The sequence below is a fragment of the Lethenteron reissneri genome, chromosome 16 (assembly GCF_015708825.2).
Source record: "Lethenteron reissneri isolate LAM-NWPU_2019-01 chromosome 16, ASM1570882v1, whole genome shotgun sequence".
NCBI lineage: Eukaryota > Metazoa > Chordata > Hyperoartia > Petromyzontiformes > Petromyzontidae > Lethenteron > Lethenteron reissneri.
Window position 1 is genome coordinate 8,969,202 of NC_083794.1, and position 23,101 is coordinate 8,992,302.

Consider the following 23,101-nt stretch of genomic DNA (forward strand, 5'->3'; position numbering starts at 1 on the left):
AATATGTGCGCATTATAAATCGTGATTAGTGTTATTAAGAATTACTCCAAAGCATGGTGCATTAAGCCTATGCATTATAAAGCATCATACCACATTAAATTATTATTCGTGCATCGTCAAAACCATGAAGGTCGATGTTTTGTGGCTCTTGCAGATGCATACCTATGCTGCATGTGCCAGGCACTCTTGACACAAAATTTGATATTCTTAATTTCTTAAAGTGGGTTTTTCTGCTGTGATAGATTTCTTTTGGTTTACAGATTTTAATTAGAGGGCTGTTTGTCTGAATTATTGTTGCTTTGAACAAGTGCCATTGTCAAAGCCATTAGTCTGCTGTATGGTTGTCTGTTTTAATGACGGTGCTGGTTGGGAATGTTTAACACGTAGGCTTTCGCGACCAATATTCATAATAGAGTTTTTTTGGTTGTAGATCGCGTAAATATATAAATGTGTCAGTTAAAACCCGCCACCACCCAACACAGTCGCGTAAACAGAACATGCCAATTCGTCACTAGTACAGCAAACCGGTGTGTTGGAGAGTCAAGCCACTCAGATTGTAAATGTTGTGGCTTGGCTCTCCAACACACCGGTGTGCTGTACTAGTGACGAATTGGCACGTTCTGTTTACCTGACAACCCTGACTAAAAAAAAACGTCTATTCTAGTTTGGAATATTCAAATTGAGTACTTGTGATGTTGCGTCATTACAGAAAATGTACACCGTGTGCGACATAGCACTGCACATCATCACCAACAAGAGCACAACTTACAGCCTGGAGTCTCCCAAGAATCCTGTGCTTCCCACAAAGTTCTTCACGCAACCAGATAAGGTCAGGAAAATCACATCCCAGGAAAAAAAAAACAGCCAGGTTAAATTAAGTGGTCAGTGTTATTTTTTGGCATACCTTTGATGTGCTCAATGAATGCAGGTCATCATTGGCTTGATGAATAAAGTGGTATGCTTTCACTCAAGGTGGATAATAAACTATAAATCTGTGATGTGATGGTCGTTTCATGTTTTGTTACAGAATTTTAACAATACCAAGTGTTACCTGCCCGAAGAAGTCAAAGCATTGTTTTCTCCAGGAAAGGTAACAATTTAATGTATTTTCGATTCAAGTGAAGGTTGAAAAAAACTGCATATTTGTTTACAATTAATAACTTAAAAACTTTTTAATTACCTTAATAAAATAATTATAACTGGTAGATTCAAAGGTTATTGTGAAATTAATTATTCTGATTACACTGGCAAAGCGCCAACTTAATTAAAATCCATAAAATTACAAATCTATACAAGAAAAGCGTAACATTTATAGGCATACTCTTTGGGTCTTTCGGTAAAGTCACGTAGGTAGAAAAATAATAGATAACACAAGCCATCGTCCTCAGGTGAAACAATACAGCAGGCGGACTGCTGAGGCAAGAGGAAATTTATAGGCATGCAACAAAACATTAAAAGGGATTCTGCTATGATTTTAAAGAAAATCTCTTAAGGGAAAAAAAGCAAGGTTAACTGTCCCTTCGTAATTGTCCTTGCCTTCATGTCCTTGGTTGTTCCAGCTCATGTTTGTCCGCCTGCGGCTTGTGACGTGTGCTATAAATCATATGTGCTGTTGCTCCAGAGAAGTTACTGCTCGCACGTCCTATATTCCCACATGCCGAGTATAACGTTCGAAGTGTAATCATTCATTTTCTCATTTAAAAGGAGAACACAAAAAAACGCAGTATGCCAACCCAAATTCCCTTTATCCACACCAGTTATGCGTAAGCGCTCGGGCATACACTGTCTCGGATAAAAATCCCATGCTACCTGAATGGGTTGTTCACTTGCATTCAGAAATTAATGTTTTACATAAAGGAACTGCTGTTCTTTTGCCGCAGGCCAAAGCACCAACGGTACTGGGCACGGTAAACAAACCACTGGCGACTGCCGGCAAGCAGGCGCAGACCAAGTCATCGCGTATGGAGACCATGAGTAACGACAGCAGCAACTCGGCGCCCAGCTCTCCCGGCCGGGGCAAGCCCAGGTGAGGAATCGGCTTCTGGGCACCACCGCCTTAAACTTCCCCCCTCCCTGCCACCTTCCAACATTGACAGGTCGTGTCACTCGACCACTTGTCAAGAATGTAAAGGAGGCCTATGCTAGGGTAGTGTGAGCAGTACATGTGAACGCAGCAACATTAGTGAGGGCACACAGCCCTCCATAATTATTCTTGTGTACATATGCGTGGTGTTTCAAGGATTTGCCGCCAAAAGAGGATTCGAATGAAAGGAATAATACATGTGATTTTATTTATTTCTGCTCATGATTGTGTTGGTTGCTGTTGTATTTTAAATGAGTGCATCACAGATACTGTTTGGGTTTTAATTTAATTTGCCAAAAATGATGTTCAAAGTTTAACAATATCTGATCATTCTAACCAAAATAATTGAAAACAATTCTTAGCCTCCCAAGTTTTTATTTTCTGCTGCAGTTAATGCATTAGTAGCAATGTTTGTTTGTTTATGACACGTTTGTTTATGTGCATACTCGGCTATTGAGTGCTGCTCTTGTTGATTATTGTCGTTGTCACGTACAGGACGCGCATGGGGTCAGAGAGCTCGGAAATTGATCACAGCGAGAATGACGACAGCATAGCAGGAAAGCCATCTGGCCCGGCCACCAAGAAGCCGGAGCGGAGGAAGGACGAAGCGGAGGTCGCAAAGGTGTGTTGTGTAACCTTGACTATCACTTTAAAGTCCATTTTCACATGAACAGTCTGAGCATTACAGTTTAAATTAGTTTCACAAGTTAAACAGCCGTTTGTTTTATCATGTTGCATATTCCTTCAAATTAAGCTGCCGAGTATGGTCATCATCCTTCCTTTTGTCCTCCATTCTTAATAATGCACCAGTCGTACACCCAAATATCTAATGAATGTATTTGTTTATCCACCTGTTAACGTTTGATCATACTCATGGAAAAATTATTAAAAGTGCGCATTGAGTATTTCACGTTCATAGTTTTCGTCTGGCTTGCTTAATGGATATTAATCCAAAAAAAGCTATATTATGCAAAAAAACAACTCCTTTTAATGAAAACTGGATGTTCTTTAAGTTTATTTTTGAAGTTCATAAGATGTCTGTACTTGGTGTATCTCACACTGACCTCATCGTAATTTTAGTATTCGTGCAATTGTTATAATGCAAGGCTGTCACGAATGCACTTTGTTTGACATATGACCAATGTTGCTACGTGGCTTTACCCAACTAGAAAATGTTCTATAATTTTCAAGTATATTTTATTTGGAACGTGGCGTCGGTGGTCTATTGTTTTCGAATAGCGATATGGAATCTTTAGTGTCTCCTGCGAAGCCGACGACGCGCATTTTTGGTTTATACTAGCAGCCCGCACACCCTCTCCCCACTTTCCCTGCCACCTCCGCTCCCCTGGACGGCTAGCTGACGAATATAGTATATGATAGTATGATAGTGTATCATCCATGGTCGGGGTGGAGGGTAGGTGGGGCTTGACGTCAGCACACATGAACCCGACTCAACCCTGTGGGATGCGAGTGATGTTATAAGAGCCAGCCAGGAATCGAGGAAGCCAGCCAGCAAAACTAAAAAAAACCCTAGCGGTCAATGGGCTTGAACTGTGAACCCCTGCAACAAACGGCAAATATGCTACGGTTCGGCCATGTCACATCCTCCAGCACTAGTGGTCATGGAGGAGGCAACTACAAACAGTTGCTTTTTCATGCTTGGCAGGCTGAGGCTGAGAAGGTCAAGGGTCGCAAGAAGTCGGTGCAGCCAGAGGTGGCTGGAGGAAGCGGCAGCAGCAGCGGGGACACATCTGTTGTACGGGACGAGAGCCAAGTGGATTCGGACGCCTCTTCACCGGCGCTGCAACAAACGAAGCAGAACCGCCGGGGAAAGAAACGCGGAGAGGATGACGAAGACGAGTCCCAACAGGGGGCTTCAGCAGCTGGGAAGAAAGCAGCCCGTGGCCGAGGAGGAAGGACGGCAGCCGCTGCAACCGCTGCAACGGCAACACCGCCAACAGAGGAGACGGCTAAGCCAGGAAAGAGAGGCCGTAAGAAGGCAGCCAATGGTTCGGATGCTGACTCATCACCGGCGCCTCCCAAGGGGAACAAGAGAAGCAAAGCCATGAAAAAGGACGAGGAAGATGAGTGAGTGATGCATAAATACCATCATAATACATCCACCTCACCGTCCCAGCATCGCCCATCCATCACTCGCCAATGCCTTGGACGTTTGTTCAAGTGTTTTTCTCATTTGTCGCTGTAGAGCAGTGTCTCATTAGTTGTCATATCTGTTAAATTAAGATCGCGTTTTTTTCTCCAGTCTTATATAGGTTGATTGTAAGTTTAGTTGGCCGAGTGATAGGTGTTAGCTTACGAAATAAATTTTGACTTTCACTGGCGGCATAACCGCTGTGATGTCTTTAAATGTGCATATGACACTCTGAGATCCATTAAGGGCACCGTATAAATCTAAATATTATATTTTTAATGTGCTGTTATTAAAAAGCCACTCCATTGGTATTAATATCGCACCTATATCCCCAAGGAATTATTAAATATTGCAGTTAACATGCCACCCTCAACAGTTGTGTTAGCGCAGCTCCTTGCGGTATATTTGTGAGGGTTTTTTTATGACTGCACAGAGCCGATTCCCATGAATCTGCCGAGGAGGCTTCGAACACAAAGCGCCGTAACGTCTCCAAAAAGATAACCAAAAACACCCCATCTGACAAGTAAGTAATTTGGACTCTGCAGTACAATTGGCTGGATTTAATGATCAGAACTGTGAAATCTGGGTATTTACAATTTTAGTTTTTTTATGGAATTGAATATTTGAATCGTGCTTATTTTGGGTTTGCATTGTGACACATCTCGCATTCTTTGAATCCTTGTGCTTTCTGCCACCCTACCTACCACTCTCCCTGAATGTCAGTTTATTTAGCTGGTAACACAAAGCCATTTACATTTTTACGAAGTACTTCCTTCCCTTTGGATAAAGCAACATTGCCAGAAAACTGTTGCCAGTAAATTTTTCTTTTACCAAACTTGAAAATGTGCTTGTGCCGGCCTGTGTGCAGAGAACAGCTTGTGCTGGGCAGTGAAGGCGAATCGATGCAGGAGTCTCAGAGCAGTTCCCTTGAGACCAACGACGTGGAGAAATCATCGCACACCGAGGATACATCCGTGGAGCCAGAGGCCATGGAGGCCGAGGATGATGAGGATGCTGACGAGGAAGCCACAGAGACTCTAAAGGTAACGTTTTGACCTGCTGTAGTGCAAAATGCTGTTGGTCTGAAAATTTCTGCGCCAGTTGGTGGACCCTCGCCCTATTCCATAATCCCCCAAACCTGCTTATCACCATACATGGGAATGAAGCTTACATTATCATTCATTGCTGTCTCGTGAGCCTCAAAACCCATTTCTTTTAACGTATTTACGAGGGAAACCTAAATTATTTTTAAGTCACAAGGTTCCTGCATTGGGAGTTTGACTAATTATATTGTAATGGAAAAAGAGTTTTGCATTGTGTAGGAGAAAACTAGTTCTTTCGAGATAACCCACATATGAGAGGATAACATGTCTGCACATGTTTCACCAACTTGCTGTACTGCCATCTTGTGGCAGTACCTTGCAAACCAGTGGGTTTGGTATGGTGTTATGGTCCACCAATAATTTCTTCAAAAGTGCTCGATTGCAGGCATGACACTAAAACCAATTCTGTAAACTTGCTTTGGCATGTTATTGCCTGCTTATCTGGATTTCTGTATCTCTAACCGAGTGCAAGAGCACCACCTATTTCTTATAATCAGGATAAACATGTGCCCAGACCATCTTTTATAACTGGCCAGTTTGACATTAACAAAAATAATTAAATCATACATTCATGTAGTCTGCTACTGTTCATGCTCCGTATATACATTTTTAAACTGAGGTCTGACCTACTTCCTGAATCTCTCATGCCAAAAGCATGGGTTGGGTCACTTTAAAAACCGGCTGGGCAGAAAATTATCGTGTAAAGCTGCATTCGTAGTTTACATCTGCAGCAAGGGAGGAGAGGAGAGTGTGGCTTGTGCCTATTACTGTGTGCATGTGTATGTCAATCTACTTCTGGGCGAGGGCCTCTTTCCCTCGGTATGTGGGTCGGCAGCCCTAACCACGTTTCACCACAATACCTAGTGCGGGCTGAAGACTGAACGGATAGGTGTAGGAATATAGCAGTGCAATACAACACTGTATTTTCTGAAATAGCATTGGCTACCCACTTTGTCGCCCTGAAATCTATAACAACCTGTTTTATGCATGGTGATTACCCATCCCTGGACTCTATCCAGGCTCAAACTTAGCATCCAATGTCCCAAGATCAGATGCATTCTGGGAGATTTGGTCATAAGCTTTTACTCAGTGTTGCTGTTATTGGTTAATATATATTTTTATTGTAAACATTCTGCATGTTAACAGTTATAGAATTACAGATCAGTGTCCCTTCAAATAATGCTGGTAAATGAAATTGTGCACAATTATTTGACTATGTAGCATGCTTTGTATATGGAATAATATATACTTAATATACTTATCCAGTCTTCTTGCTTTAAAATGTTTTGTTTATTTGCCTCTTTCCAGGTGAAACGCAAGCCAAGCAACAAACGGAGCCGCAGATAGATGCCATCGCCTTCATGGGGTTTACATATTTTATTTTGAACAGCCCACGCTGTTGATTCAAAAATCATCACTTGAACCCTTTTTCTGTCCAATCTGTGACAACCACACCCTGCATTTAAGACCTGCCCAGCCAGGAAGTATTCCTATATCTCTATTGGCAATGCATCAACCCCATTCATGGCTTTATGATTGCCAACATATTTTAACTTACTCTTTTCGGTGGATGTCTGTAAATAGTTGGAACCCAGATAAAATTTGACTTATTGATTATTATGAACTTGATAGGAAATGTTATCCACCTCCACGCTACTCCCCAGCAAACTTATTTGCTCTGTTTCAATGAAGACTTGACCACATTGCCCTTGGTGTAGAAGCACTGTGTTGTAGATCACTAGTCATTGCTTTATAAAAAAAATAAAAATAAAACAAAAACTGTGGAGGCTGTGTAGGAAGTTGTGCTAATAAAGCTTTTAATGAAGTCTGCTTTAATGTGTTTGCGACAGCCACTGTCTTAAACGTTAATTCAGATCACCAGTACGTAAAAAAACATTTTGGGATCAAGAGCTGGTCAAGCAACTGGTTAATTGCTTGGGATTTGTTTGGCTTGTAAACATTTACAAAATGTTGCCTGTTGGGAGTTTTATCTGTAGCTGTCGCTTCCTTGTAATAAAATAAAATCTTTGTTACATATTGTTTTAGTACCGGCTAATTTCCTCCCCTCCAACAAATTGGTTGCATCGTTTGGTGCATAAGTTAGAATTTTTAGTACAATTTGTACCAGAGGACACCTTTTGTTGCTATTCTCTAATGTTGAACGGTTTGCTAGGAGAAAAAAATATACTTTTCAAAAATAACTGGGCAAACTTACTACAGCATGGGTTTAGAATAAAGAGCAGCCTGACCATGGCAGTATCAGTGGTCCATAGCTTTCACTTTAAATAAGAGACACTTTTGTGCAATGCATAACTTAGGTTTTATTAGAAACATTGTCAAAAGCCTTTACTCTACTTGAAAACAAGAATTCTTGGTACAGTTGGCCCGTAACACTCATTTAGTTTGCTTGCTGTTAACATGCATGCTTGGGGTGAGTAAGGGTATTCAAATCTCAGTAGTGTATGGCCACATGTTTAAGGGACATTTAATACTGTGGTTTTTTAAAATAGGTTTCCATAGTGTCCAAATGTGATGCTTTCTTTGAAGCTAAATTTCAAGTGGACAGGTGCTATTGCAATAAAATTAACCACTGTGGAACTTAATGAGTTACTTAGAGCCAATGGTTTTAAACAAAAGCACAGCTGCTACAGTGGATATGTAAAATTGCACTTGTACTATATTTTAAAAATGCAACTGCCCAATAGTTTCATTCCATCTTTCTAGGCAACTATCTCTGAAAATTGTCTGCATATACATTGATCCCTCATATCCACTGATCAATATGTACAAACCTAAATAGCAGTACAGAATTTTGATACTTTCATCAAAACTCCTTTTTCTGGCAGTTTATAAAGTTGTCAACTTTGCACGACTGAGGACTTGTATTCATGATCTTTCCCACATTTCACCCAATATTGGAAGATAACCATTTTTACAACTTTACCAAATGTATATTTTACATCTCTTTAAAAGCTATTAAACATTAAGCCACATTAACAAAGCATAAACCATTGTCAATATTACCAGGGAGTGGGGTTTACATCAAGGGAGAAAAGAAATTTAATTCCACACGTATTGAAATTTTATTTCAACTTAAAAAGTCAACAGCCTTGTTTAGCATGTTCTTGTTCAATTGACTCATCTCCATCTAGGTTGCATTCTCTCTTATTTACATACTGGTATGTGCAGCAGACTTAGCAGGTCTTCAGAGGTGAACACAGGGAATATTTAATAAAGGAGACTGGCCAAAATTGGCATCACTCCCAGGGTTATTACCGACTTGAGATGTGATTTTTACACCAGGCTAGTACACAATGTAGTCTTAACAGATGCACACAACCGGGGCAAGCTAACCTTTTTCATGTAATACAAAGACTTAATCAGTTATCAAAAGGATAGTGTTTGTACAGCACTCCAGCCGAAAGCAAACATTTGCCACTTTGCCCTAACAAATGCACCAATTTCAAAAGACATTTAACTGATATAATTTCCACCACTTTATTTCCACCAGCAATTAATTTTTTTGTAATTTTTATTAACCTTAATGGAAATGAAGAAACCATAAATTTAAACCACGTCTCAATGTAATTTAATATCTGCTGCAGAAATGCCCCACAGCATGCAACTCAAGGTGACTGCAGGTTGTACTCGCTGTCATGCAGATTGCCACAAACACTCCAGACGCTCGTCCTAAAGCAGCAGTGGAAATGCACAACTCATAAAAAAAAATATATTTTTTTTACAAATTCTATGGGGGGGCAAAAACCATGATAAATACAATAAACTGGTGCAAGACCACAAGGGTAATTATTTGTAAAGCCTTTACCATTCGCTTCTGCATTGATTTAAGGGTAAGGCATGTGTAATATTTTTTGTATGGTCCTGACCCAAGCTTGCTGGGTGGTGAAGTGGGGATAGTGTTATTAGTTACTTAGGAGTTGCTCTGTTGCCCTCTCCACATCCCAGCCATGTGAAGACAATGCCGCTATCACTCCGTTCTGTTTACAGGAAGGGAAAAAACAATGAAAATATGAACACACATGATGGTCCTCAAAGTCAAACTATATTGAGCATTTTAAATCTTCAAGTGAGACAGCAGTAAAGTGAAAATATTGAGAGCAATGGGTAATGTGCGTGAAATGGCTCTGAAGCTTGTGCTCACCCTGTCGAAGCCCATGGCACATAAATGGTCGATTTTACGCTGATATTCTCCATTGTAGGCAGGTGCCCCGGCATACATATGCGCCCACAGTCTGGCTGTTTGCACAAACATCTCATGGTTTTCTTTGTACTGTGGTAACAAACAGAAAAGGCGGCGGGGTTAATAAAGCCAGGTGTGTCCACGTGCCCTTCTGCCCAATGCCAAATCACTTCGTACATTGTGTTGAAAATGAAATCAGTGACCCTCGTCTGTTATCTGCATGAGGCCTTGAAATTGTAAGCCATCTCTTACATTAATCCTCAAGCACTGTACATGTCATGTAGCTTAAGCCTTACACATGCCCACATATGGCTGCTTGATGGTGGTCGGGAAATTTTTTTAAGTCTAAACATTTTTTTACACTTGCTCATGAGCACAGTAGAGTACATGGTGGGGAAAGAATACTCTATCTTGAGTTTGTAGCTGGATCTGCAAGTGTAGAAATTGTAATGACCATGCAGCCAGTTACTTGGAAATGTGTCAAAAGCAACTGATGTGTATAACCACATAGCAGGGAATTAGAAAAAAATCTAACCTATTGGCCAAGGCATCTTACAATTTTAAGGGGCTACACCCAGTCTTGTACATTCAATAGTCTCAAAAGCGATGACTTCTAACATTTTGCATGTATTTATAAACACTTTCCCTGCTGGCTTTTATAGCTTGACGATTGGTTAAAAATGGTCCACCCTGTCATCGTTCACTTCGCATTTTAGCGACGCATCGGGTTTGTTAAAAGGTGGATGTAAAACGCACGCAGCGGGGGACCCGGCCCCTGCCACTTACTTGCCGCGCCACCACGGCATCCTGTGGGTCGTCGGGCTCGGCTGCAGCTAGCAGAGCCTGCAGGGAGAGTAGCACGGTCCGCAGCGTCATGGCGGCCGCCCTGTGCCCCACACAACAGTCAAGCATTGGCCGTGTGCGCGCAAGGCATGACAAGTCGGCATGGTGGAGACACTCGTTGGGGAGTGGTGCTGCCCTTTGGCAGCTACATGTGGATGTGCACGACACAATCTGGAATGACATCTCCTTTGACACCGACGCAAGCTGACTTAACACAAGCCAACAGCGCACGTGGCTTTCAGAAGGAAATTAAATGCACGTGAAAAGGCAAATTAAGAGTGCAATGGCACACCAGTGTGTGCATTTAGACGTACACTCGGTTGCAATGCTCCATGGATGCTATTCCCGGTGGCCTGTATCAGTTGACTCCCTCAAAAGGGGGGTAAGGGACTGGTAGGCAAAATGGATGCGAGTATGCACGACTCTTCTACCGAATCATTACCCCTGAATTCAGGGTGGCTGCTGGCCACTGGGATCTGCATGTCACTTTACCCAGGACAGGTTCTGATGGGACTTATTTGACTCACGCTGGAAATATGGTTGTGATTGTATATATATTCTGTAAAGATTGCCACAACCGAATGGGTATTGCATAACAACTAAAAAGCATTTACATTCAACAAAAAATGTTACACGTGTAAAAGAACACAGGTTTATGACAACAAAGCATTTGGCAAAATTACGTGAATATTTAATAAAACAATAATAATACGTCTATACAAAGTATCAAAGCTTAGAAATAAATTGATCCACCTTGCGCAGCAGCAATTTTAATGACCAAGACTGCCTTTGCAGTCCATCAAGTTGACACTTAATGCTAAAACTTTAATAAGACAATAATGCATTAGAGTACTTTTTTAAATTTATTGACATTCACAGAAACAACTGGATGTATGTGTTCACGTTTGCTGGCTAACTCACCACTGGTCTTTGAGAATGTCCAAGCAAATTGCACCGGTTACTGAACTTATGTTTGGGTGCCAAATTTTGGTGATAAAACGGACCTGCAAGTCAAAGAAAACATGATTTCACCCAATTACACGACACCAAAACAAAACTGCTCAATAACTCTTATGAAAAGATGGCCTATGTGACACCATCTCTTTGAGTGTAACATTATATTTATCAACAATGCTACGAATGCAATTTCAGCAATAAGAATGTTTTCCCTCAGGAGATTGCTTCACTTGCTGGTTGCAGTATTATAGCACATGGCAACAATGTTTGACAGTATCTTAAGGTTTATATCTTTGGAGTAGCCATGGAAACTTTTACCTTTGGTGTTGCCTTTTGATCTTGAAGCCCTAGGACTAAAAAAGTATTGCACGAAAAATTTGGCTCAAATGAAACTCCCTATAAAATACCTCGATAGCAAAATAGTACTAAAGTACAGCGTTTCTGTTCAAGGAATGGCTGTATTCTATATTTGTTAAAATATATATTCCATGGGGAAAAAAACATTTTGAAGGACACCTAATTTTTTGGTTGTTTAGATGTGATTGTGCAATGTGCTCACTCACTTTGGGTGGGTTAAACGGATACGTTTCTGGGATCTTGATTTCCAGCATATACCTTCCACCTACGATGGAATTGGGCAGATGAAAATGAGATTGGAGGTTAGGCATAACTGGATTTGTACATGAATCAAAGAGCATGGGAAAACATAAGTGTACGTCATACCTAAAATGATATTTTACAGTACAATGAGCCAGACACAAAAATATCTTAAGCCAATATTTCTCACGAGTATCATCACTACTACACACATGCATACATTATCACCAAATGTGATTTTCGATTCCTAATGTATGTCCTTGCAAAATTTGTCTTATTCAACAAAAGTTGAAACAAAAAACACTTACCTACGTCATGTCTGGCATTACATCACTACAGGGAAATGCAATGCAGGCAGTGCATAATAATTGTAGGGATTATAATCGCAGTATCATTAAATGTTCTTACACGCATTGCAATGAGGTTCCCAAACAATATCTTAACGTCTTAATGTAATGCATTGACATAATGCCTTTATTTGATTTAATATTTTATGCGCCTTGCCATTTCATTGTATACCTGACAAATGCTTTACCTTAAAGCATTTCCCTAGTTTCTTGGGCTTAATACACTTCAAATATAAGAAGTGATTTGCACATATTCAGTGAGCATGAATTGAAAGTCAGTTTAAAACATGTCCCCATGGTAAAACAGTGTTGATATGGAATATAGACTCAGTCTTCAAACGGAAAAATGTGCTTGTTATACAGTCGTGTCACACGTGGGGCAGAAGAAACGTTTGGCCTCTTTACCCTCGTAGGGCGTGTCCGGGGGCCCTGCAATCTCTCCTCGCAGCTCTGTGAAATTCTCATCCACCAGCTCAACCTTTATCTGGCTCTTGTTGGTCTACAAGACAGAATGAATGCCGACACACGCGCACACACACAAAAACACATGCATAAATGCCAGGGCAAGACAAGCAGCCAAATACAGTATGTCCATTGCTACCAATCTGTTTCGGAGGATGCAAAAAACCCTGAAAGACATTGCTTTCAAAGATAAGTACACATCAGGAAGTAGATATGTTTTCCCTGGGCTAAGGTCCATTTCCTCGTGACAGCTACTTTATAAATAATTCTGAAAATCAGCTCACCTTTCCACAATGTGAGGTTGCTGTTGACTTAAGACACCTCTATTATCTAGAACACAGCGGAGACAACATATCTCTAGGCAACAACTAAGTTTACTGCTGCCAACCTAATAAGCACGGGCAATGTCACTGAAGTTACCGTACGGACATGTAAATTGAGTGATTAAATACCTAATAGCCAATGGAAATGGAGAGAAATAACAGCCTCTAAATATTCCCCACCATGTCAGGTCCTGATATAAAGGAGTAACCTGAGCCGTATTTATTATAAGCATTTTATAAAACAGAACAAGAATGTGTAAATATTGAACACCTAATGCTTGAAAAACAACTGGTGGTTGATAATGCCATTGTAAGCTCACTTAAATATAATAACTTAGGCAGGAGGAAAAGCTGGGCTGGGTCGAATTCAAAGTTAATGTTTTAACCCATGGCTCGGCGTGATGGCTTGCCGGTAATTAAAAACAATACATCCATAAGAGGTTTGTTGGGTTAGATTGCGTAAATGTGTCGTTAAAACCCGCCACCACCCGACACAGCCAACTAGTAAGGGTTGTCACGTAAATAGAACGTGTCAATTCGACACATTTACGCGATCTAACCCAAAAAACTATTTTGGATATTGGTCGCGAAAGCCTACGTGTTAAACTAACATACATACACTCCCCCCCCCTCTGCCTAGAGTTTAAGTCCCCCACTTTAAATGTAAGCATGATAAATGCACGAAATATATTAACTTTCAGAATAGACTGTCAAGGCTCAGTTCCCCAATTCAAGGGATATGGGATGATCCCGGTCCTAAATATTAGGGTTGGGAGTCACGAAGTTAATATTCGAACTGCTGTTTAGGTTACATGTTCAGGTTCCAAATTCCAGGATTCAGACCACTGGGTTTAAGTCTCAAACACCACGGTTTAGATAGAAGTCTGATGTCAACCAGCAGATTTAAAAGGGGATAAAGTCACAAGCCTCAGATCCATAACCCAGGGTTCACATATCATTGTCTAGATAAAAAAACAATCGTTTTGGTTAGTGTTCATATCCAAAGGCACAATAATTATATTTCCAAGGGTTTAGTTTCCATGACTCAGGTCCCATCGTTCATCAAATCCCAAAGGTCATGTCCTCAATGTGAGGGTTCGAGACAAGTTAATGTTCCCAACGCCACGATTCGGTACCCTGGGTTTACATCTCTAACCATAGGATTTAGGACTTAGACTTAAGTCCAAGGTTTAGGCCCCGATATTCAAGTAAAAACCTCAAGAGTTTAAGACCCGGGGTTATGCCCCAGGTTTCATGCCTCATAACCAACGCTCATACCCCAGAGATTTATGCCATAAGAGTTCGGCTTCCAACACCCATGTTTTGTCCCAAATCTTATCGGCCAGTGCCCATTTCATTCACCGTTGTACAATGACCTACGGCGTGTCCAATCATACGAGTGCAGCAACCGCGCAACTTTTTTTCCCCCTCCTCTTTCTAAAATGCCCGACTTCGCCTACCACCTGTCCAAAGATCATTCTCCCAGCGCAAAGTTTAAACACCGTCGCAGCAAAAACAGCCACCGGCGGCGCCGCCTCCTCCTCCTGTGAAGCTTGCCGACCATGGTTGGTGTAAAACGTCTCCGGGGCGAGACAGGCGGAGCAAAACAAGCGAGCGGGCGGTGCTTTTGCGGCTCGTTATCCCCTTGTATGCGACACGGGGTTTCTCCGGGAACTCCGCTCTCTCTTCATACGACACTCACTGAACACGCAACTGGCCCCGTCATCCCAACGCAGCGGTATTGCGGTAGAAACATTGGGCCTGGGACCAAGTACGTACCGTACTTGGCTGATGCAGTATACTCGATCAATATAATTAATTTTACATAAACGCCAAACCCAACCCCCGTAGCTCAAACGACCCCGAAGAGTGGGCCTGAGGCCTCGGGCTTGGCTAGAATTCCCACGGGGTGGAGAGGCGCCTCCCCCCGGCCCGTCCCGCCAGCCCGACGCCCTGACACCGCTGAGGCCCGACAAATATTTGTTTTTTTGGCGCGGCTCGTCGACCGGCGGGGTCTCACCTCCTCGCTCTTGAGCACCTCTTTGAATTCGCGCTTTATCCTCGCTACGGCGATGTTCGCCATTCTGACGAGCGGGGATACCAACTTCTGTCACTGCCGCCGCCGCCGCCGCTCAGCGCGACCCGGGGCAAAATGGCGCGGCGGCGCGAGTGCGCATGCGCGGGAAAGCCCCCCCCCCAATCCTCTTCCCCCTCCCCACGCCCAACCCCCCCACGCCTCCCCTGCCCCAAGCCCCCTTTTAACCCCGCCCACACACGGAGGGGGTGGGGGGGGTAGAAGCTGCCCTCACGTGACGCGAACACGTGACCTGACAACACGTTGCGCTTCTGATGGGCCACTCTGAGCGAGACGTTCTGTTTTAAAGTGCAAGCAACCCCCAGGATGTCATACATGGGGGGGGGGGGTGGTGTTGAGATGTAGTGAGATTTTTCGATTTAAAGCTTTCGTGACTGCAGGGATTCATCTTCTTGGTTCTTTCGGTAAAGTCACGTAGAAGGGAAATAATAAAAATTAAACATAAAATAATTTTTCGATTTAAAGCTTTCGTGACTGCAGGGATTCATCTTCTTGGTTCTTTCGGTAAAGTCACGTAGAAGGGAAATAATAAAAATTAAACATAAAATAATTTTTCGATTTAAAGCTTTCGTGACTGCAGGGATTCAACTTCTTGGTTCTTTCGGTAAAGTCATGTAGAAGGGAAATAATAAAATAAAAAAAATTAAACATAATAAAATAATTCTCACGACGTTTCGGCCACAACGCAAGCAGCCGTCCTCAGGTGAAGACCAGGTCTGCCGGCGAGACAGCGTCTGAATGAGAATTATTTTATCATGTTTTATTTTGAGTATTTTATTATTTCCCTTCTACGTGACTTTACCGAAAGAACCAAGAAGATGTGGTGAGATGTTAACTACCTCGCCTGGTATGCAGGAGATTCATGGGTCCGATGCGGACCTTGACTCCTGCTGTATAGTTGGGAGTTTGCGTGTCTCTCTCCCTTATGGTCGCGTGGATTTTTCTCCGGGTCCCCCGGGGGTTTCCGTCCACGTTTAGAATTTGTGACCGAGTCACTTCTGAAAAAGAGCTACAGAGCTCAGTGGGCCTTACCTGGTAAATTTAGAAGGAAAAACAAGTTTCGTGTGTCAATTCTCCCTTAACTGACGTTGCATTTCTAATGGAAACTAAGCGAGATGTTCTGTTTGAGAGCAATTTAATCCCAGGCTTTCATACATGGGTGCTGGCTGGCGCTTGGGGCGTGAGCCGTGGAGGTTAGAGATGCGAATCAAGGAATTATTGAGATCAGGGGACATGGACCATGTACCCTGGCTGCCACGTGGGGCATGAACCCATGGGGGAAAAGACATCACGCCAACCCTGGCACACGAATACGATAGGACCTCTAACATGAGCCATGGGAATTAGAGATGTGAACCCCAAGACAATGGGACATGGGAGCCTAAGTCAAGAACAATAGCACATAAAATATTGTCATCTTAAGACACGACACCTTGCAAGAAGTCCTTATATTTTGGACTTGACAAAATAACCGTATGTTAAGCAGGTTGAGACTGGATAGCGAGCACTTGGCTACATTGAGTATGTGTTATAGGCCACAGCGGGTCCACATTGTGGGCAGCAGAGGGCAGTGTAGGAAACAATATTATTGTACCTATTCTTAGGTTTTTTCGGTAAAGTCACGTAGGTAAAACATTAAAATTATTGTACCTAACTTTCTACTGTACTGAACTTTTTACTCACTTGTTTACACTTGTCTGCCTCCACCAACCCACCACAACCAGCTTGATGAAGTATGGTTAAATAGCCTCCGAGGCCCTCATCCAGCAGTGGATTTCCAATGGATGTATACTTGACACGAGAACAATCGTAACTGAGACATGCAGTTTGGTCTTAAAAGTTGATCCCTTTACAATGAAATATATCCCCTCAAACATGAACAATCCAATCTCAGAGACCTGGGCTTTAAAATCCTGGGCTCTGGCCTCTTACCGGGGTAAAATACCAGCAAAATATTTAACTCTGCAACACCAATGCATCTCCCGGCATAAATCAACTTACTACACTTGGTCCAGATTTGTGATAAAATACAGTCAAACTAAAATAAACACACACCCATTTGCCTGGAATAAAAGTAGAGAATGAACCATTAAAGAAACGTATACTTTTAAGATAGAGCTGGGCTATCTGATTATTTCATCACTGCATTCAACGACTCTAGCGATTATCGGTTTGATTATTTGATTAATCAGATACCACCGAAAAGTCTCACTTCTAGTTCCACGTGTGTCACTGGATGGAAATTGATGGGTAATCGATCACAAGAAACAATAATCTACAGTATTACAAATTTTAGTCGATTAATCAACCTAAGCTGTTATAAATAACAACAGCAGCATGTGGATTAGCACTAACATTCCTCATTACACAGAGGTGGGTCAGATCGCCTGAAATACTATACTTAATCCGCCCTCCAGTACAATTATTTGTAAACATGTCATTGACCCTGGTACATCGTGTACCCGAATTAACCATCAACCGTGAGCTATCCACTGCTGGATGAAATCTTCCCGCAAGCCGTCAAACACGAAGGGCTTCTTCTTCACCCCTTTGGCTATCAGTGCCTCGAACGTCGGCCATAATCTACTGTGTTTTGCGTAAGCCCACACATATTTCTTCACAGTCAATACGATGTCTCTATCGTTTTTGTCTAATCTGAAAAATATACACAATATGAAACACTTTGAAGAGTTGCATGCCGTGAAAAAAAACCCATTCTCACTACGAAGTAATGTTCGTGAACAAGTATTGCTAAATAAAACAAGTTTATATCCTTTTATGAATGCACTTCTGCATGAAAGTATCCATGTGCCGTGTCGGTGTTGGGAGTTGCTTGACCATATTTCACCAAGCTGGTCAGTACGGGGCGAGCCAGGACCGGTTCAGGTATCACTCGACACTTGTGTTAGCCGTGGTCGTGAAACAAACTCTGGGTCGCTAAGTTCATTGTGCATTGCACTTGTCACTGCGAAACTGCTGCCCCGCATGACTAAGTAGATTTACCTTCAGGACTATCTAAATTAAGGCTGTCTTCTGACAATAACCAGCACAGCTATATGCAATGTAATAATACATAGGAAACAAGACGCCTTATGTGTTTCAGTAAATCATAGATTAATTGGTTGTAAAGTTAAAGTTAAGCCAATTCATTATCCATAATAACACGCACAAAGAACTGAAGCCCATGTATAATTTAAACACCGTGCAAAATTAATGCGTGCTAGCTGGCTAATGTAAGTCTCAGTGATGCTTAAAAATAATTTCAGGTCACAAGCCATAACATGTGACGTCAAAACAACAGCTAACTTTAAGAGTGAGTGTGAGACATTCTGGAGGTGTCAATTCCCTTTTAAAATAGCTCTCAGGCTTCCATTTTAGGTTCATTTGCACTGCAATAACAGTCAATGTCGCAATAGGGTAAACATAAAAGCTGCAGATCTGTCATGATCCCAGCAGGAGCAGCACTGAGAGACGACGCGGGTCTCATCTTTTGACCCACAACCCTAACCCGTGACCCCCTGACCCAACATAGATCCCACAACAACCACGCTTCTTCATCTTACCCGCAAACCGACCCTACCCGCCTTTGTTTAGACTCGCAACCCAACCAGAACCTGCACGTTTTAAAAAAAATTCTCCCCAATAATATCCATATTTGTTTGTATGCAATGCGATTATAGCAGTGTTAAAGCACCGTGTTAAAGCACTGTATTACCTACATACTCATAATTTTAGTTTATCACACACGGCACACATTATTGACGCTGCTTAATAGTCCGTACGACATAGTGGCTGTTACAAAACCATCAGTGTAAATAGTTGTTTTCAAAATGAATATTACATTGCTTGTTTCATGTTTGCTCCTGTCAAATTCCGATTCACACATCTCTGTAATGTCCTTCACGTATATCGACCCCGCCCTATCATGTATTTGACCTCCATCAGTTAATAAACATGCACAATTCAGCGTCCAAGCCAAGCCTCCTTCTTCCTCGACTCGACCACGTGTTCGCCTCTGCTCGGGTACCCACGCTAGAGGTCCCCCGCGGATGACCCGTGATGAACAAGGGCGCCACGGTGGCGAGATGTTAACTACCTCGCCTCGTATACAGGGTGTTGTGGGTTCGATCTCGAGGCTGACGCCTCTTTATTTGGATGTCACTCTCCCTGGCACTCTCCCGGCCTGGATTTTTTTCCGGGTCCTCCGGTTTTTCTCCCCCCCACATGTAGAAACGTGCGTTTAGAGTTGAGAGGCCGCTATAAATATCCACGTGATAAGCCACTTCGTTGAGCTATTGTTTGTGGCCCGGTCGCTTATGAACACCTGTGCGCTCTTTCCGCAATATCGAATGCAGTGGGTTTGAGGGAAAACACAATGGAAATGTGGTAAATGTACCATTGAAGATACTGTATTTCTTATAGATAGTAAAACATAGGCAGGGGAGGAGAAATTACTGAAGCTTGAACTTGAACAGCAGAGGGAATTGGCAGTGCCATGGTCAGAGGAAGGGACTCACACTGACACACACTGACACACGCATTCCGTTCCTCTATGTAGCACCTGCATACAGGTGCTACTGTGGACTCACCGTGACTTGTCACATCCGAGCTGCTGTCAGATCAGATGCCCTCAACCCTCGATTTCAAGGTGTGTGTGTGAACCCTGCAACGTGGACTTGTTTAAAGGAGGGCAGGGGAGAGGGGGTTCACGGCATAAGCAATGTCAAACTATTTTTTTAAAGAAATGTTAAAAGCTCAACAGAGTAACGACAGGATCTGATTTTGTCTGCTATGCATTTTTGCTCTAGCTCTCACCGCTTAAGTATTTCTTGCACCTTTATTTTTTTTACATTTCTTTGACTTGAAAAGTGTATCATGTACGTGCCTCATGTTCTCAACTACTTTGCGCTTATAAAAACACACAACTAAGAAGTGCGTTTTAAGCTTTTATCCAAGACAATTGGGATTTCTCAGACATTTTGATGCGACCGCATCATCGCCAGATGCTGTACAAACGGTGGTGACAAACGTGCAGAAAAGTAATTTAAAGAATATGGCTACGTATGTTTACAGAAAGGAGATAAATAATGTAGTGGGTTTGAGGGAAAACACAATGGAAATGTGGTAAATATATAATTTAAGATACTGTATTTCTTATTGACAGATAGTCTGGGGAGAAGGGGAAATTACTGAAGCTTGAACTTGAACAGCGGAGGGAATTTGCAGTGTCATGGTCAGATGGAAGGGACTCCAAGACCCCATGGCCAACAATACAGAAGATGTGGCCTGCCATTGATCAAGAGGTTGGCCAAAAACTCAGCCAGTGCTTTAGTTACATGACTGCCTCTCAGTGTTTCAGAAGTTTCACTCTGAATGTTTCATAACTCGATCCACAAATAGGTTTTCCTGAGTTTTATTTTTGAAAAAGCATTTTCAATGCACAACACATTTGCACACTTGTGTCACAAAGACGAGAGGGCATTCAATTGTTATTGACAATGACGTACAAAACAATCTAAGATTTGGTTTATTAAAAAATCTACGTTTTAAAAAGATAAATATAGTCTTATTATTCATCATCAAGGTGTTGTTTTTCAATCATCTTAACTGCTAGACAGTTAAGATGATTGTGGCAGTGTGAGATGATGCAGCGCATAACTGTGTATGACTCATTGCAGTGTTTGTGTCGTAGTCTGTGCCAAATGTTTGGCTTTGTACATTATACAGTACAGTCCATTATCATTTATCAGAGCTAAAGTCAAATATAAGCTGATGCCTATACTTTTCCGTATTTTGACAATTTATGATTCTATTAATTTCATTTTAAAGAATGTAAAAAAAGTTTTATGTAACAGAAATCTATTTTTGTAGTTTATGAATATTTTGCTTATGCTGTAGTTTAAACTGATTTGCATGCATCCCTCAAACCTGGGGTAGGAAACTATTCCTAACGGAGAGGCCGCATAGAACTTTCACCTACCTATGGTGGGCCACACATGAATACACACCACAGTTATCTCTGCCACTGCAAGATAACCTTAGGATGCCACTGCTGCAGTGCCAGAAGTCACAATGTGGCCAGGTCACAGTGATATTATTTCCAGGTCAAACATATTCCCCATCGAGTACCCAGATCGTGCGGCTAAGATGATTGCATATTGTAGTTTGTTTGCGGGCTGCTTTCAATAGTGATGGACTTCATGTGGCAATGGGCCACCCTTAGGTTGGAGCTCCTCACCGTCGACCTTAAGGAGATGTTAACTACCTCGCCTCGTATGCAGGAGGTCGTGGGTTCGATCCCGACCCTGACGCCTTTTATTTATTTGAAGTTTGCGTGTCTCTCGCACTCATCATCATCATCACGGTGTCTAGGAGATGTTGACTACCTCGCCTGGTATGCAGAAGGTCGTGGGTTCAATCCCGACCCTGACGCCTGCTGCTGTATATTGGGAGTTTTCATGTCTCTCTCTACCCGTGGTCGCGTGGATTTTTCTCCAGGTCCTCCGGTTATTCCCCTTCACATTTAGAAATATGGGTTTAGAGTATTTGGCTGCTATAGATTTCCACGTGATAAGCCACTTCGTTGAGCTATCATTTGTGGCCCAGTCGCTTCTGAAAAAGAGCTGCATAGCTCAATGGGCTTTACCTGGTAAACTAAAACATTATTTAGTTTTTTTTCAAGTCTGGTGTTCATTATGGCTGCAGTCGTTTCATCACTCTACCCAATTTTGGGGTTGAGAAAATATCGTTGACTCACACTGGGTCTACGATGTGGTCACTGGTCATAGACGTCAATATTTAGACGGTGATTGATGCATTGCGGCATTGTCTATAGTATTCTTCACTTCTAACGTTAAGGGGTGGTTTTAAAGGAGACCAATTAAAAATACCATGCTTTTACATTTTTTTTATATGGCGCAATTCATGCATTTTGCATCTCACAACTCTTCACGATTTGCATTGCACGGAGGCGCGAGGAACTCCAGAAAAGCGGGGAGGTAGCCTGGCAGTGAGCCAGTGCCAATGATTTCCCAAGCTCGAAGCACATCTATATATGAAGGTATGTTCAGCCAATTACTGTAATGAGTGGTTATACATGTGGGAGGAGCTGGAACACCTGAAGAAAACTCACTCACGCGTGCAAGGGGGCAGCGCTTTAGATGGAGATTAGTTCACATTTGCTGTACCGCCTTCTCCTGGGAAGCCAGGGTATGGCAACTCGACACTCATGGGGAGTTTGACAACATTTGTGTGATCCACAAACTCTCGCCTCCACAGTGCTTGATCACAGGCATGTGCCTGCATCTCCTCAAAACACATACTTTTGAATCTTGGACTAAGCTAAATTATAACCAGAATCTTTATCCTGGACGAATTTGATGAGCTATAAAGCTCTTCTTCACAAATGACCAAATCACCTGGAATGTACTCAAGATATGGAGCGTTGAACGTAGATGGTGCTTGAATGGACAACCACCTTGCATCAATCAGATGATGTAGGCTGCTGCCTGGCCAAGTCGCGGGCAGCACAAGGCAGTGCAGTACAACATTTTGATGTACTGGACTATGCTGCAAGGTCTATGGTCCCTGCCTTGACCACCAGCGTGGTTAAGTATGGTGAAATAACCCCCCACGACCTGCTCGGCATGGGGAAACACGAATCTAAATTGTCTTATGGTTGTTATTGTTTGACTTGCATCCCACTGGGATTTTTGCACACAGCGTTGATATACGGTGCTTTTTTTCTGGAAGACTTTGTTGTTTTTTCCTGGAGCTTTCTGTTGCGTCTAGTCACTTTAAGATGTTTCTTGTTCATGTTTTTGTTTGTTGCGGTTGCACCCGAGTCAAGAGCCGCGTGGCTCACAGGGTTATACCTCATAAATGAAACTGAACTCATCTAGCAGTGGATTGACAAAACGGCTGTATGTGTGGACTAGA

At 42.3% G+C, this 23,101-nt stretch overlaps 2 protein-coding genes across 2 annotated transcripts in view; one reads left to right on the forward strand and one right to left on the reverse strand.

The window, feature by feature from the left end:
- The window catches only part of PDS5B (PDS5 cohesin associated factor B), a 43,709-nt gene extending 36,334 nt beyond the window's left edge, over positions 1 to 7,375 (forward strand). Inside the window, 8 exon segments of the mRNA XM_061552338.1 lie at positions 710 to 829; positions 1,028 to 1,090; positions 1,881 to 2,026; positions 2,579 to 2,705; positions 3,750 to 4,171; positions 4,669 to 4,758; positions 5,104 to 5,278; positions 6,647 to 7,375. Coding sequence (XP_061408322.1) covers positions 710 to 829; positions 1,028 to 1,090; positions 1,881 to 2,026; positions 2,579 to 2,705; positions 3,750 to 4,171; positions 4,669 to 4,758; positions 5,104 to 5,278; positions 6,647 to 6,685 — 1,182 coding nt within the window. The 3' untranslated portion in view covers positions 6,686 to 7,375.
- A 271-nt stretch (positions 7,376 to 7,646) lies between these two features.
- Positions 7,647 to 15,252, reverse strand: UBE2K (ubiquitin conjugating enzyme E2 K). The gene is made up of 7 exons (XM_061552339.1): positions 15,089 to 15,252; positions 12,689 to 12,782; positions 11,903 to 11,961; positions 11,304 to 11,386; positions 10,326 to 10,425; positions 9,501 to 9,629; positions 7,647 to 9,336 (listed from the first exon to the last, which is right to left on the reverse strand). Exons 1-7 carry the CDS (start codon positions 15,149 to 15,151, stop codon positions 9,262 to 9,264), a joined length of 603 nt encoding a protein of 200 aa, XP_061408323.1. The 5' UTR covers positions 15,152 to 15,252; the 3' UTR covers positions 7,647 to 9,261.
- Positions 15,253 to 23,101: the final 7,849 nt, after the last annotated feature.